Genomic DNA, 13,684 nt, shown 5'->3' with positions numbered 1-13,684 from the left:
GTACATATATATGTGTATTCAGACTATTTATGAATTCTAATATTGGATAACGAGGAGCCGAGAGAGTATGGGTTTTGCAATCGTTGGATACACACAAATTTAATTAATTTTCAGTTTAACATTTCTGTGAAATTATTCTGTGTTAGACGAGGAAAACAGAATATTTTGAATGAAAATGGAAATTTATTTAGTTCGTGTGCACAACATGCTGTTGAGACAACATATTAAACATTTTTAATTGCATTTCGATTTTTTGTTTGTTAATACCTTGGCAATTAAACGTGAAACGTTCCATATTTTCTCATTCAATTAAGGAATGTGTAGAAGTCATAAATGCGTTAAACAACATCCAACCTTTTGTATATCTAGTCTCTCGTATAATTATGACAAAGTGTGAAACTCGTTACCTTAAACTATAAGACAGATTGCCATATTACATTTGTATTAATCAAATGCTTAATTAAAACGAATTGCTATCATATTATATTCATCAGTGTCGAATAAAATACCTCGCATTTTCTTGTCGTAAACGATTAGGAGATGTTTTATGGAATCGAAACAGAGTCTAGAATTGTTTCAGTTTTCTACTTTTTTTATCGAAAAAATAAAGTTTCGTTCATTAAATAACGGCATCATTGTGCATGTTTTCGGTGTTCCAATATAAATTTAATAACAAAAGTTTTCAAATTTTCGTGAAAACATGGAGCTATGAAAATTCTTTTGTTTACCATCAATTGATTTATTGAACAAAAGGGATAAAAGCAACCTCACTTTTAGACTCATACCCGATTGAGTCTGACCTATTCTTAACTTTATTGAATTGGTTTCGTACTGAAAACTTAGGCCAATATGAAATCAAAGTAAATTGATTAGAATGGCAAATATTGCTGGTAGCTCGTGGTATTATTAGCAGACTGTCTGTGTCATTTAGGTGAAAAGTTTTAATTTTCCTTTTGAATGTTGAAGTTAAGTTTTGTCGCTCACCCACCAGTTTTTTCTGGGTTTTTTCCGTTGTTTCCGTTGTGGATATTAAGGAACAGCAGAGCCGAAAAGTCCATAATACTTCAGAAAAGTTTTAGGAGAAAGATCAGCCCTGATCTGTTAAACATATGATGCATGCAAGACTTAACACTTTTCGATTTAGTTGGGTACCGCACTTCTTGGACTATTAGCTCATTTATGACCATACGGTTTCAGCCCACTTCGACCCATTTATTTCTAGTCAAAGAAGTGCGGAACCCCACGGAGCCCCAAAAACAAATACAGCACAAATTCAGGTAATCTATGATATTTATGATAGATGAGATTGTCAACTCTTTTTTATATCAATACAGAATAGAATCTAGTACTTCTTTGGCTTTAACTATTTTTTACTGCTTGAGTAGCCAAAAGAGTATCTAATACTCAGCTCGGTTTTTGAAGTCGTTGCTGCAAACAGACGACAAGAAAGTTCTATCGATCGATCGAAATGAAAGAAAAAAGTGACGAGAAACTTGGCCATCAATGGTGAGTCACCGTGACTCACCAGACCATACTCTTCGTACAATTTTATATTATTTTGCATAAAATCTTTCCCAGATTAACCGTTTGAATTATAAAACTAAAAGAAATTGCATTACAAAACAGCCTCAGACCTGAACTAACTTTAAACAGAAAATGAATTTACATACAGAACACATTCCTTCCCAGTGCAAGAGAGATTTCCAAACGAACAAAGTTTGGTTGATTCTGTTTTATTTTTTGCCCTCTTTTCTTTTGGTAAAGAAGAAGTTTACATAAAATTTCGTATACTCTACGTCATATAAGTAAAATCTTACTTTATGAAGAATTTTATCGCGCAGCAAAGTGATGTATTCTGCTTATTTTGTGTAATAAAAATTCATAAAACACTTTCCGCTTTAGGATCTATTTTAACTGATACAATGTGGGTGGAATGACGATATTGAAAAATATCCGTAAAGTTTCGTTTAAAGTACTTTACATTCAAATTGTAGTGAGTATATCATACGAGGAACGAGCACATTAAAACTAAATCTCATTTCCACATATTATGTAGGAGGAGAGCATGGAATATACCTAGGCAACCGATCATAAAACTAAAAGATGTGCAAAAAGTTTGTAAATTTTCACATAATTAAACTGTAGTGACGATATAGTTTAAATTATGGCATGCACTACGATTTGAGGTGATAGTTCAATGAGATTCCTTTCTATAATTTAAGTAATCGGATTATTTTCCTTGGCTCTAGGCACCAACGTATTATTTCCGATATTTCTCTGTAGTAACGGAAAATTCGATCACAATACAATGGATAAAAAATCTACAAAATTTTACTACCTTTTCCTCCTTCTGGTGAAACTTTACGACTCGTTTCATTTCAGTAGATTAAATCAAACAAAGCTTTTGTCTACCGACAATAAATCAAATATTTCTTCAATATCGACCGTTTCAGTAAACGCACATTTATGGATCTTATACAATTAAATCGGACATTTATACGAAGAATGAATTCACGTGGAACCCATTTATAACATCGTTCATCCAAAAATATTTATAGTTGGGCAATGATGCTCTTCAAGTTGTAATCGTCCTATAATGATAGAGTACCATTATAATAACATACGTTGCTCCGTTTTGTGTGTATCCAACTTTTCGACATAGATAGATGTGAATGGTGTAGAATAGAAACGCGCTGACTTCACGTTCAAACAAAATTTTTGTGGCAGAAAAGTTTTATTCAACGAAATTAGTGCAATGAAAATCATGCCGTTAAACACTAGAACACTTTTGTGAGTGATGAGAGATATGCGCCAATGAAACATTAAAAGTGCAAGCCTCGAAAATTGTACGAGCAGCAAGTTGAAGTGTGTGCTGTTTCATACAGTATACATAATTGTATGGACTAGATTGCGGCCTATTCATTTCAAGTGGTTGTCTGCAGCTTTGACAATTGCAAATGAAAGAAAGTTTCGTAAAGATGAATGGTTCGAGACCGACGGTATGCATTGAAATGGATGTATACGACGCAGATGAAGGTACGTTATGTACAATTGGTGGCTAGTTTGTAAATTTAAATTGGAAATTTAGTTTTATGGAAACATGGTTTATTATGCGATTGCCAGGATAATGCAATTATTTGTTCATTGTCCGTGTACCGTAATTTTGCGTTTAGTATGACTGTTACAAATCTCTCATGCGTATTTTGGTGAGAATTATGTGTGATATGGGACACATCGCGACAAGAGAATTATCGCCAAAAATCATGGGCTATGATTTTAATGCCGTTCATAAATGCCGTGACACGTAATTACAATTATTGAATCTTATAACAACTGTCAAGTTGAGACTGGGAGTTTTTGCTGAACTGTTAAAAGGGCAACCATTTCCAGTCGCAATTTCGTAAAAGGGAACATTAAGTTGATGGAGCAGGGCCTATTTTTGGAGTTTTTTTTGGAAAAATTTCCAAAAATAGGCCCTGTGATGGCGTGTGCGAGATTGTGACAAAAAAAATGTTCTTTTTTAGCACCGTGTGTTCGACACCCAAATTTGTACCTAGGTTTGCTCAAGATGTTTTACCAGTGATATCCGGAAGCCTGGTTATATGGTTTCACTACAGTTTGTTCACCTTTAGGAAACATAATTTCAGATTTGTCAGAGTTTAAAGTCATCTTCATACTTCCAGTATTTTGGTGAATATTTTTTCAAATTTTGCGTCAACTGGGAACATCGATGACTTCTAAAGCTTTAAAAAATGTCAAATATGTTCAGAACTAAAAAAAACCACCATGGTAGTAAATTTGCATGAGTTGACCTGCTGGTATTACAGATGAAGCGAACCAAGGCACATTTTCCGACAAGCGAGTATTAGACCAAACTCAAGTCTCTTTAACCACATACCCTACAATTCGAAACGAAATGGGTTGACGATAGAAGTCGCTTTTCTTAGTCATTTTGTATCCCTTTTGCGTAAATGTAGCTTTGTAGCTTTTAGTAGATTTACACAAAAATGACCTATCATGGCTTCATGCAACACACTTCAGCATTAGTGGTACCCCAAATAGAGTACTGAAACTTGACAGTGTATCAAGCAAATTTTTGGCACTGTAAAAAAATGTGTAACAATTTTTCATACAAATTAGTAATCTATTTGGCAGATGTCACTCTAAGCGATTTTGCTTGAAGCATGTTGCTTTATGGTAACAACAAAGCTTTGAAGAGCTTCTCGGCCAGAAATATCTCCCTCTAAGTTCTATGTGTCTTTGAGAAAGGCATCTTAGTATATTTCGTAAAGCAATCACTTCCACTTACAGCTTCATATCAAAATTATTGCAAACTTAGCTGTCAGGAAAGATTAAATGGATTCTAAAAAAAATATTTAAATAAATTCGTACAATCCATAATCCACATGTCTGTACTACATACGATGAACCGATAATACACTTTTCTACCATTTAGCATCAAGCAATGGCTGTGTAATATGAAAAGCTTTATATCTCTGTGAGTCATGACATTACCAGACTAAGCTTCTTTCATTAAGTCAACTTTTCGCTTCAAAATGTATATTTTATGTTTGCAAATGTCAGAGGTTATTTCCATACTATGTTAGAGGTTATTATTGTCTGTGTATATCTCATCTCATATCTAGTCATGCACCAAATGCATGCATCGGAATTTGAATAACATTACGAGCTCTTTTTCTGGGCGCTATTTAAACATATTTTACATATGGGACGTAGTGCATTAATGGAGTTAAAGCTATCTGGATGTTTGATGTCATGTGGTTAGTGCATTGTATGCATACGAAAGATTTTCTTTGAAATTGAAAGTCTTCCCATTAACAAAGTTTGTATATTTCTCTCACCAAATTGATCCCAAAAGGTTTCCGTTTTAGTGTATTAAACACATAGGTATCGGTTATATCGTTAAAATCAAATTACACCCGAGTAATTCCCTTTAATGTCGTCAAACTCTTAACACCCCTTTTGTTGGCAAAATTGAGCACAACTTTTTCCCAATATCCAATATTCTCAATTGACTTAGATAATAAAAATAAAATGATGATTGCCAGTATAATTTTACGTCTCCTATCATTTTGTCGTAGTACTTCAGTCGTTAAATTATTGATTTTAACATTAACCAAATATATGAAGGTATACGAAGCGAAACCGTTCCCAATTCCTTTTTTTTTCATATTTTTAATGGAAGAAGAACATTTTTGTGTAGATTTCTATCTCGTAAAATTTTTTTCCATGTCGTTGAAATCCCTGTTTTCACTGTGTCATCATACATCACTCGTGTTGATGAACAGAATTTTCTTTTATTGCTTTTCCATCGAACGTCATAACGCAAGCAAATAATACCGATTGAAATGGTAAAATGTCCTATACAGAACACAAAACGAACATTTTTCATTTACCCCAAGCGAAACTTGTGCAAATATCTACATTTCAAATATCATTTACAAGTTCGTGTAGAATTACACAAGTGGATTAATTAAGTATCAAATTTCCTCAAAACGAAAATGTTTGGTGGAGTTATAACTGAAATAGACCCGAATGTTGTCGGTAAATATTTGAAGTGTTATCTTAGCTTATTAGCGAATTTTAATCACTTTAGCTATTAGTGAAACATATTTATACACCGAATAATTGAGTCCGTTTTATTGTCAAGAACAACGTTCCATATAACTCAGCAAAATTTTGATGTGGGGTGAACGGATGAAAGCTTCATGCATATTAAAATTAAGTCATCGTTGACTGTATCATTCGGGGTATATGAAAATATTTTCTTTAGATCCACAACCAAATCTTGGCTTCTTTTTGAAATATAGATTACAGACCTTGGATTAGTTAGGAATAATTTATTGAATCAGAATAGTTTTAATGATTGAGGTAGTGTCCTTGTACTTGAATATTTGAAAGTTCTTCTAATTAAGTTTATGTCTAAACATGAACTGAAGAATATTGTGGTTATAGGGAACGATGTCTGCCAATAGTGCAATAGTTCCTCTTCTCGCAAAATATTTTATCAAATTTGACCGCTGCCCTTTCAAGAAATTATCACCCTAGGAATTAAATTCCGAATAATCAGAACATTTATAGTCAGTTCTGGCTAAAGATGGATGAACAGCAACTTCCACCAACTCACTGCAATCAATAACAGTGACCTATAAAGTGCATTGGTTACACCTGTTGTTGATTTATTATCCCCCTTTCGTATTAGATCCGATTTAATTACCGACCTTGTGTAAGGTAGATAAAAATATGGGATGATAATTTTCAGGTCCGATGGGATTACTTTCAAAAAGTACAGTCCACGACATCTCAAATGTCTCACATCGTATGATTTCCACGTTTTCAATGAATTCCACACATTCCACACAGCTTGCACTCTGTATCAGTATGATCCGCTGAGGTTGCCAAGGTTGTATATTAGGAGGTTGGGCCAACAGCCTGTTTTCGTGGTGGCATAAAATCAAAAATGGCGAATTCTTCGCAGCGGTCACTTATTTTTTCGCCTTAATTCCACAGCGAAGAGTTCAACTAATTTGAAACGCAACAGCAACACAAAACAGGCTGTTGGCGCAACCTCCTTATAATATACAACCTTGGCAACCTCAGCCGATCATGCTGATACAGAGTGTGAGTTGTGTGGAATTCATTGAAAACGTGGAAATCATAAGTCGAGACAATAGAGATGTCGTGAACTGTAATTCTTTTGGGATTTGATTTTTGATCTTCACTAAAAATTTTAAAAATTTAATTACTTCAGGGATTAAGAATTTGATTGTCTTCAAATAACACTTTTTGTTGTTAATTTAGTTCTAACTTCGAACAGATTCGCAAAATAACTTCTTCTCATACCAGACGTTTAGATAAAAACACATAAAAAACTATCAGCAAATCAAAAAAAAATATTTTTTTATTTTTTACTGAAGTGAAAAGTAGGAAGAGTTAGAATAATATTTTTTTATTGCTCGAATCTGCACAAAAATAACACTTTGATCGGATTAAAATGAGATTTTCATTTGAGTGCATAGTAAACAAGCGTCAAAAGTAAGGGCCTAATAGATTAAAATTTAATTCCTCTTGGAATTGAGAATGAAGGAACTAAATTTTAATTCTAAAAAAGATTCTGTCGCGTACTGTTAATCCCAAAGAGATTTCGATCTAGATCCATATTTTGATCTGTGTACGCCGACTCAGCCTTTTAAAGTCGAATATCGCTCCTACATCTTTTATTTACGTCGTGCTGAACTAATACAAAACGCTTGAATGAACGCAACATTATTTTTGTACAATGCAAATATAATATCCACATAAAATCTGTTTTGTTCAACTTATCGTGCACCATTCATTCCGTAGATTTCGATATAAATACATAGAAAAACTACCCGGATACATGGAATTGTTCGCAGATGGGGTTTTTGTACAAGCACGTACCGCAGATAAGACAGGCTAAACGTTGGAAATATAGATTTACTCCCGAGTCCGTAATGTATTTAGTGCGGATGGAGCAGAGATAATATTTTGTGTTATCCTTGTGACACGAAAATAAAAAACGATTTTACCATTGAATACCATACCATCCATACCATTGAATTCAGAACATTTTTTTGTTGTTGTAGTTGTCTATCATCGACGGGGACCAGTGATTCAAGATTATCTCTTTGGCATGTATTGAAGAGATAGTAAAAATGTCAAATATTAGATATTGTGCATCAATGTGGTAGGTTAAAATGAAACATTTTCAATAAAAATGTGGTAAGAATGAACCAGACTAAATCGAAGCGCACATTTTTGTGACTTAACATTGTACTGTTTATTCGTAATTCTTTAATTCCTCTGCCATCTGAAAGTCTCACGTAATAAATTGTTCTGGGATAGAGTTTCGTTTCAATATAACAAAATGCTCATACTTTAAGGACTTTTCGGTGGCTAGATTAGTTAGTCTGAATGCGATGTGTCTAAGAATCTGAGAATAAGTTATTATTGTGGATTGTGAAAGCTTGTAATTAAATGATTGTAATTCGGTACGACAATTTATTGACTAGGTAGGTTTCTCATTTTATTGTATATTGGCGGTCAGGTGAATAATTTCTTGGATTTGTTACGTTCAAGGATTTCTTATTCTCAGCGATTCGTCACTCTTAAGGTTTAGTGACTCTCATTATTTAGTCACTCTCATTGTTTAGTCATTCTCAAGGTTTTGTCTTTTTCAAGGTTTTGTCCCTTTCAAGGTTTTGTTCCTCTCAAGGTTTTGTCACTCTCAATTATTTTTAACTCAATTGACGTCATAACTTTCGAGTATTTATAACTGAAGCATTCGACATAGAAATTTAAATAACGATTAAAACTGGCGATTCAAATTTTCGATAACTTTCAAATGGTTTGGCATTGCAGGCTTTCAGATAAAACATTGTGAGAAAATTGAAATCGTATAGGACGAAAGGGTTTCGTATAATTCAGTTTACCAATATGGTATTACTGTGACCTTCTTTAGTTATGAAAGGATTATGACGATAGTTGTTACTATCGAGAAAATTGTTGTAAATTACTTGATTACTGCGCCCAGACAAACCGGCGCCCCACAGTTGCCATAAAATACAATTTCGAATAAGCCTTTAAAAACTTTAAGTCCGCAAAACTAATCTAAATCTTTTCCGTATCATTCTCCCACCGAACCGGAAATAATTCACAAGAAAGAACACACAAAACTAGACACAACTTTCATTATATTCTCGATCTTTTTGATGTGGATGTTGTAGGTTTAATTTCCATTAATCACTGTCAAGATTAGACACAAATCAAATCAACCTGAAACATATATTCGCTTAAATGATAGAGTTTAGTTTTGTGCTATAATATAGTGTGAGAGAAGTGTTAAGTTGATTGTAAATCACTGTTGTAGCAATGTATAACTACTTGAGCATTGTAGAATTAATCCGAAGACATTATACAAAGCTGGTACAGTCAATGTTTGGGAAATAGAAGGTATTAAGTTTTTGATTGAAATTTATTCATTGCTTTGCCACAATCCTACCTAAAGTGAAACAGTTCTCTCTCACTCTATTCGAAACGTAAAATTGTAAATAAAACCAATTTTAAAAGACATCAAACAATCGTCTTGTACCTCTATCCGTTTACCTTCACACTTCAATTTCCTGTATCACGTTCAAGACGAAGAAGCTTTGCTATTGCCATTAAATTTAGAGATTGAGATAGGTTGTAATTCCTACATTGTCGCCATTTCCAACAAATTGGTATTACATCTCAGTCACTCTTCAATTTTGAACGGGACTCCTAGATTGCTCTGCTAGCAATAAAAATTCTTATACAAGACAATATTCATGTGTTGTAACAATAATCCGCCTTTATATCTAACCACGCCACAGATCAAAGAAAGGTTTCTGTAACGAATTCAGTTTACCCTAGCTCGGTTATAATGTATATGTGCCACATAATATGCGGATAAAATTGATAAAATTAGTTGGTAGGTGGTGTAACGGTATGTGTGTTTACGTGTGAGAATCTTTGGTGTAGAATTTTAAGAGCCACTTAGCTGAAATTAGAGCCTACATTTGGTCGCTTCGTATTATATTTTCTGCTGTATCTTTTGACGACAATAACAACAATAATTTGTTTGTGGCAGTTTGACAGTTTTGCAAATGTGTAAATTTATATGTTTTGCAAAGGTTTCTCCAAATGGGTTAAGCTATCTACCACAAACCAATTTTTCCCTTAAAAGTACCACATTTTTGCATGCTTTAATGGTTTTACTTTTTCAAAAAAAAGATTTTGGTTCCCAGAAATCATCAAGAAACCAATATTTTTGCGCACAAATGTAGGCTAGAAAATTACCAAGGGGTGAGCGCTCTTAAGGGAACTATACTTCAACTTCCCTGTCGGTAACTTCAACTGCTCTGTCGGTAACTTCAACTGCCCTGTCGGTATTTTAATTCATTGCAAAGTATTTTCAAATAACTATGGATAATAATATCTAGCTGGTGTGTATACATGAATAAAAACTGTTTCTGAATGTAACATGCAATGACAATTTCTCAAACGTCTTTTTAAAAATAGTACTAATACTGATACTAGTACTTCTACTAGTCACTTACGAAAATATGTTGAAAATAGGGAAAATAACCGTAAAGCGATTTAATTTAGAAATTTTGTAAGATGATATTGTCATCACTAGAATGGTAATGCATTTCAATAATCGGAAATAATTTGGCTGACATTCATTTTGACATTGGATTGACCTTTTTTGCTCTATTAGTTACATAGTTTTAATAGCATCATCATCCCAACTCCCAACCATTTTGCTTTGGTTTTTCATTAACCTGCAACTGTGGTTCAATCTTGTTCAAACACTTCCGGAACAATTTTTTTTAACTTTGAGCATACGCTAAATAAATAAATAAATAAGTAAAATGTAATTATAAGAAATGAGATCCATTAAAAGTGACTTGTCAGTAGTGACAGCTAAGTAGAAGAAACAGAATTGGTGCTGTCTGTTTTTTTTTATGAAAAGAAATTAATTCTACCGGAAGCGGAAATAGCTTTTTGGTAACTCTTTAAGAGGTACTTTTTACAAAAGGCAAATGTATCGCTGGGTCAGGTAACTAACAATTAATGAGATCAGGTAGGTACACAGTGTTTCGAAGTATGGTGTCAGATATCGCTAGATAATGGAATGGTGCCTCGCTTTGCCTACAAAAATTGCCAACTTTATTTATTTCAGTAAAAATATTAAACAGATGTTTAATGCTACCGCAGAAAAAAGCACGGGGACAATTTTTGGCAATTTGTCTAGTCAAAGCGAGGCACCATTCCATTATCTAGAGATATCTGACACAATACTTCGAAACACTGTATTTAATGTGAAAATTCAATTTGAAGGTCGAGATAGTTATTTACGTATCTGTTGTGGATGGATTGTAGCCCGAACGAATTGAGGGCGGCAAGCGACAGTGCATAAAATAAACCGTCCACAACAGATGCGAATACAACTTTTTATGCTGAGGGCTTTATTTACTAGAAAAATTCCGTAATTTATGCCCAAGGGATGAAAAATATCATACGAACCACATTGTGTCGACGACAGCAAAACGGGTGACTTATAATTTAACTAGCAACGATAATGTTTCTGCGTTGCAAGGTGTCAGTGATAAAATACCCATTCCTAAACTTTCTTTTTTGCTAAAGGTTGGGTTTTACTTCCTGAACTACTGCTTCATTGGATCATGATTTTCAGAGATTGATTTCAGAAATCTTTTACTTCATTTGTTTTGAACATGCTTTTTGCTATATAAGGCCTGATTAGTCAGAGCTTGTCGTTTATTGTTGCTGTCGTTGTCGATAACAGATGACAGCCGTCTATAACAGGTTAAGGTCAAAGTATTTAATTACTGAAGGTAACGCAAATCCGCGGATCCAAAGTTTTGGGTGAATATAGTTCTTATAATGTTGCACACAAGTCAAATTCGCTTTATTGGGTTGCAACACATGCCAAAACTTAATACTAAACAACGCAGATACAACAACATTATCACGCAAAACGTCACGGATGCAACATAATAAATCTTCCGTATTTCGTGCTATTACCTGAGGATTTGCATTACCTTCAGTATGTATACCTTGGTTAAGTTGACTTAGAAATTATACGTCATTTGCGCAAACTGTCTAATGTTCATTGCAATGTGTTTTGTTTTTTGAGTATAGGCACTCTGCGCAACTGTAAACTTCTGGAAATATTGAAACACGACAGAGTAAAGCCAAACTCATTTAAAATTCATTGTTTTTTTCAATATTGTGTTCACTTGAATTTATTTTGTCGGAAAATGTAGGAAAATTATTTCTAACAAATAGTTCTTGATTTTATTTACGGGTGTAATGTCTCTATAAGCATCTCCAATTTCCAGTGCCATTAACCGGCCCTAGATCTCGTTTCGAATCATCAATTCGTTCGATGTGAAACACCACAGCAGAGCACACAATGTTAGTGCGATGATGATCCAGGGAAAAGTAGATCAACGACTTTTATCTTAAACGAGATACGAGATACATTGACATCGAATGAAACCCAAATTTTTAGGTCGTTTTTCTTTTAGAAAAACCGACATTACGACGAAAATACATTAACCGATAGCTCGCAGTAAACATTGCAATTCGAAAATTTTGTAGTTGGTAGCTGACTATCAAACGTAATTTCCGGCAGAGATATTTACTATTCGAGAGCTGCGCACCAACTGACGAAATTATTCTGCCTGCTTGCTTATTTAAAGCTTGAATTTTTGGTAGTTGAAGAAATTTATTTTTCTTTGAGCGGAAATGTATCGAACCGAAATTAATTGAAAAGAAGTTTCTTTTTACATTTAATTTTTCCATTAAATAGTTGACTACCATGCTGATAAAGAGGTGGTAGAGATGTTAACTGATTGAGAGCTGCACACCGACTGATGAAATTATTTAGGCTACCTGCCTATTTATAATTCGATAATTTGATAGTTGAATACTAAACTGGTAGTTGAATGCCAAATTGGTAGTAGAATACTAAATTGGTAGTTGACTACGAAACTGATAGAAAGTCGAAGATATCGACTGAAGAAACATTCTTTCTGCTTGCATTTACAATTTCGAATCCCTCGTTTTTTTAGCCCCGTACGAAGTACTGGGGGCTTATAAGATTAATATGCCGTTTGTAACACGTCGAATTGGATGCAGACAGTAAGGGCAAAGCTTTTGGTTATGTTCATAGATGACGAATCCGCAATAAAAAAAATGTCCGTCCGTCCGTCCGTCCGTGACCCCTCTAGCTTGAGCAAATCACAACCTTTTTTCAAAATTCTTTTTTTCCCCGATTGGTATCGACAAAAGTAAGGTCAAGTTCGAAAATGGGCATGGTAGGGTCGGCCCTTCCAGAGCTAGGGCCCTATAGGTGTTTTTCAGTCTTTCGACGATATCTACCGAAATACGCACGTAATAGCTGCTTGTGATATATCAAATGAAAGGTATTGACGAGTAGAACAAAGTTGCTGAACATTGTTTTTGTGTAGGATGCAACGCGAGCTTGTTGGGAGGGCTCAAAGGTCGTTACTCGGCCCTAAGTGTTTTTTCCACATAAATCGAGTAAATCTCATCCGATTTTGCTAGATTTTGTTTTATTTGAGAGATAATTGAATACCGAATAGAATGATGGCAAAAAATGTTTCAAATTTGGGCCCTTGGACTAAGGCCGCTACTCGGCCCTAAGTGTTTTTTGCACATAAATCGAGTAAATCTCAACCGATTTTGCTAGTTTTTGTTTTATTTGAGAGGTAATTGAATACCCAATGGAAAGTTGGCAAAAAAATTTGGGTTTATAAAATAATGTCGTAAATTGTTGGTTTTATTTGAGAGGTACTTCGTACGGGCTTTCGTAATTGCGCTATGCGCAATTTTAAAAATGAACACTTTCAGTAAATTTGACCATGCCCAACTTGACTTGCATTTTGGTAACAGACGCATTAGAGGGTTGTAGACGTATTAGGGTTCCGGGCGTATTACGGCTACGGACGTATTATGGTTACGGACGAAATAGGATTACGGATCGTACGGGGCTAAGTCGCAGCAAACGCTCCGACTGTTCTGATGCCTTGTTTTGTTCAACATGCAATAAATTTATGTGTAAGCTGCGCCA

At 34.4% G+C, this 13,684-nt stretch overlaps 1 protein-coding gene across 10 annotated transcripts in view; it reads left to right on the top strand.

Moving 5' to 3' along the window:
• Positions 1 to 13,684, top strand: part of LOC119071717 (solute carrier family 12 member 4) — a 152,168-nt gene that overhangs the window by 39,893 nt on the left and 98,591 nt on the right. The window contains exon 1 of one of the 10 annotated variants that reach the window (XM_037176725.1): positions 2,964 to 3,036. The exons of the other annotated variants lie outside the window; for them this stretch is intronic. Coding sequence (XP_037032620.1) covers positions 2,979 to 3,036 — 58 coding nt within the window. The 5' untranslated portion in view covers positions 2,964 to 2,978. Of the gene's footprint in view, positions 1 to 2,963; positions 3,037 to 13,684 lie in introns of those variants that run through there. 10 annotated transcript variants of the gene reach the window in all.

This window comes from Bradysia coprophila (assembly GCF_014529535.1).
Source record: "Bradysia coprophila strain Holo2 chromosome IV unlocalized genomic scaffold, BU_Bcop_v1 contig_5, whole genome shotgun sequence".
NCBI lineage: Eukaryota > Metazoa > Arthropoda > Insecta > Diptera > Sciaridae > Bradysia > Bradysia coprophila.
The sequence above is the reverse complement of the archived record's forward strand: the minus strand, read 5'-3'. Positions and strand labels throughout refer to the sequence as shown.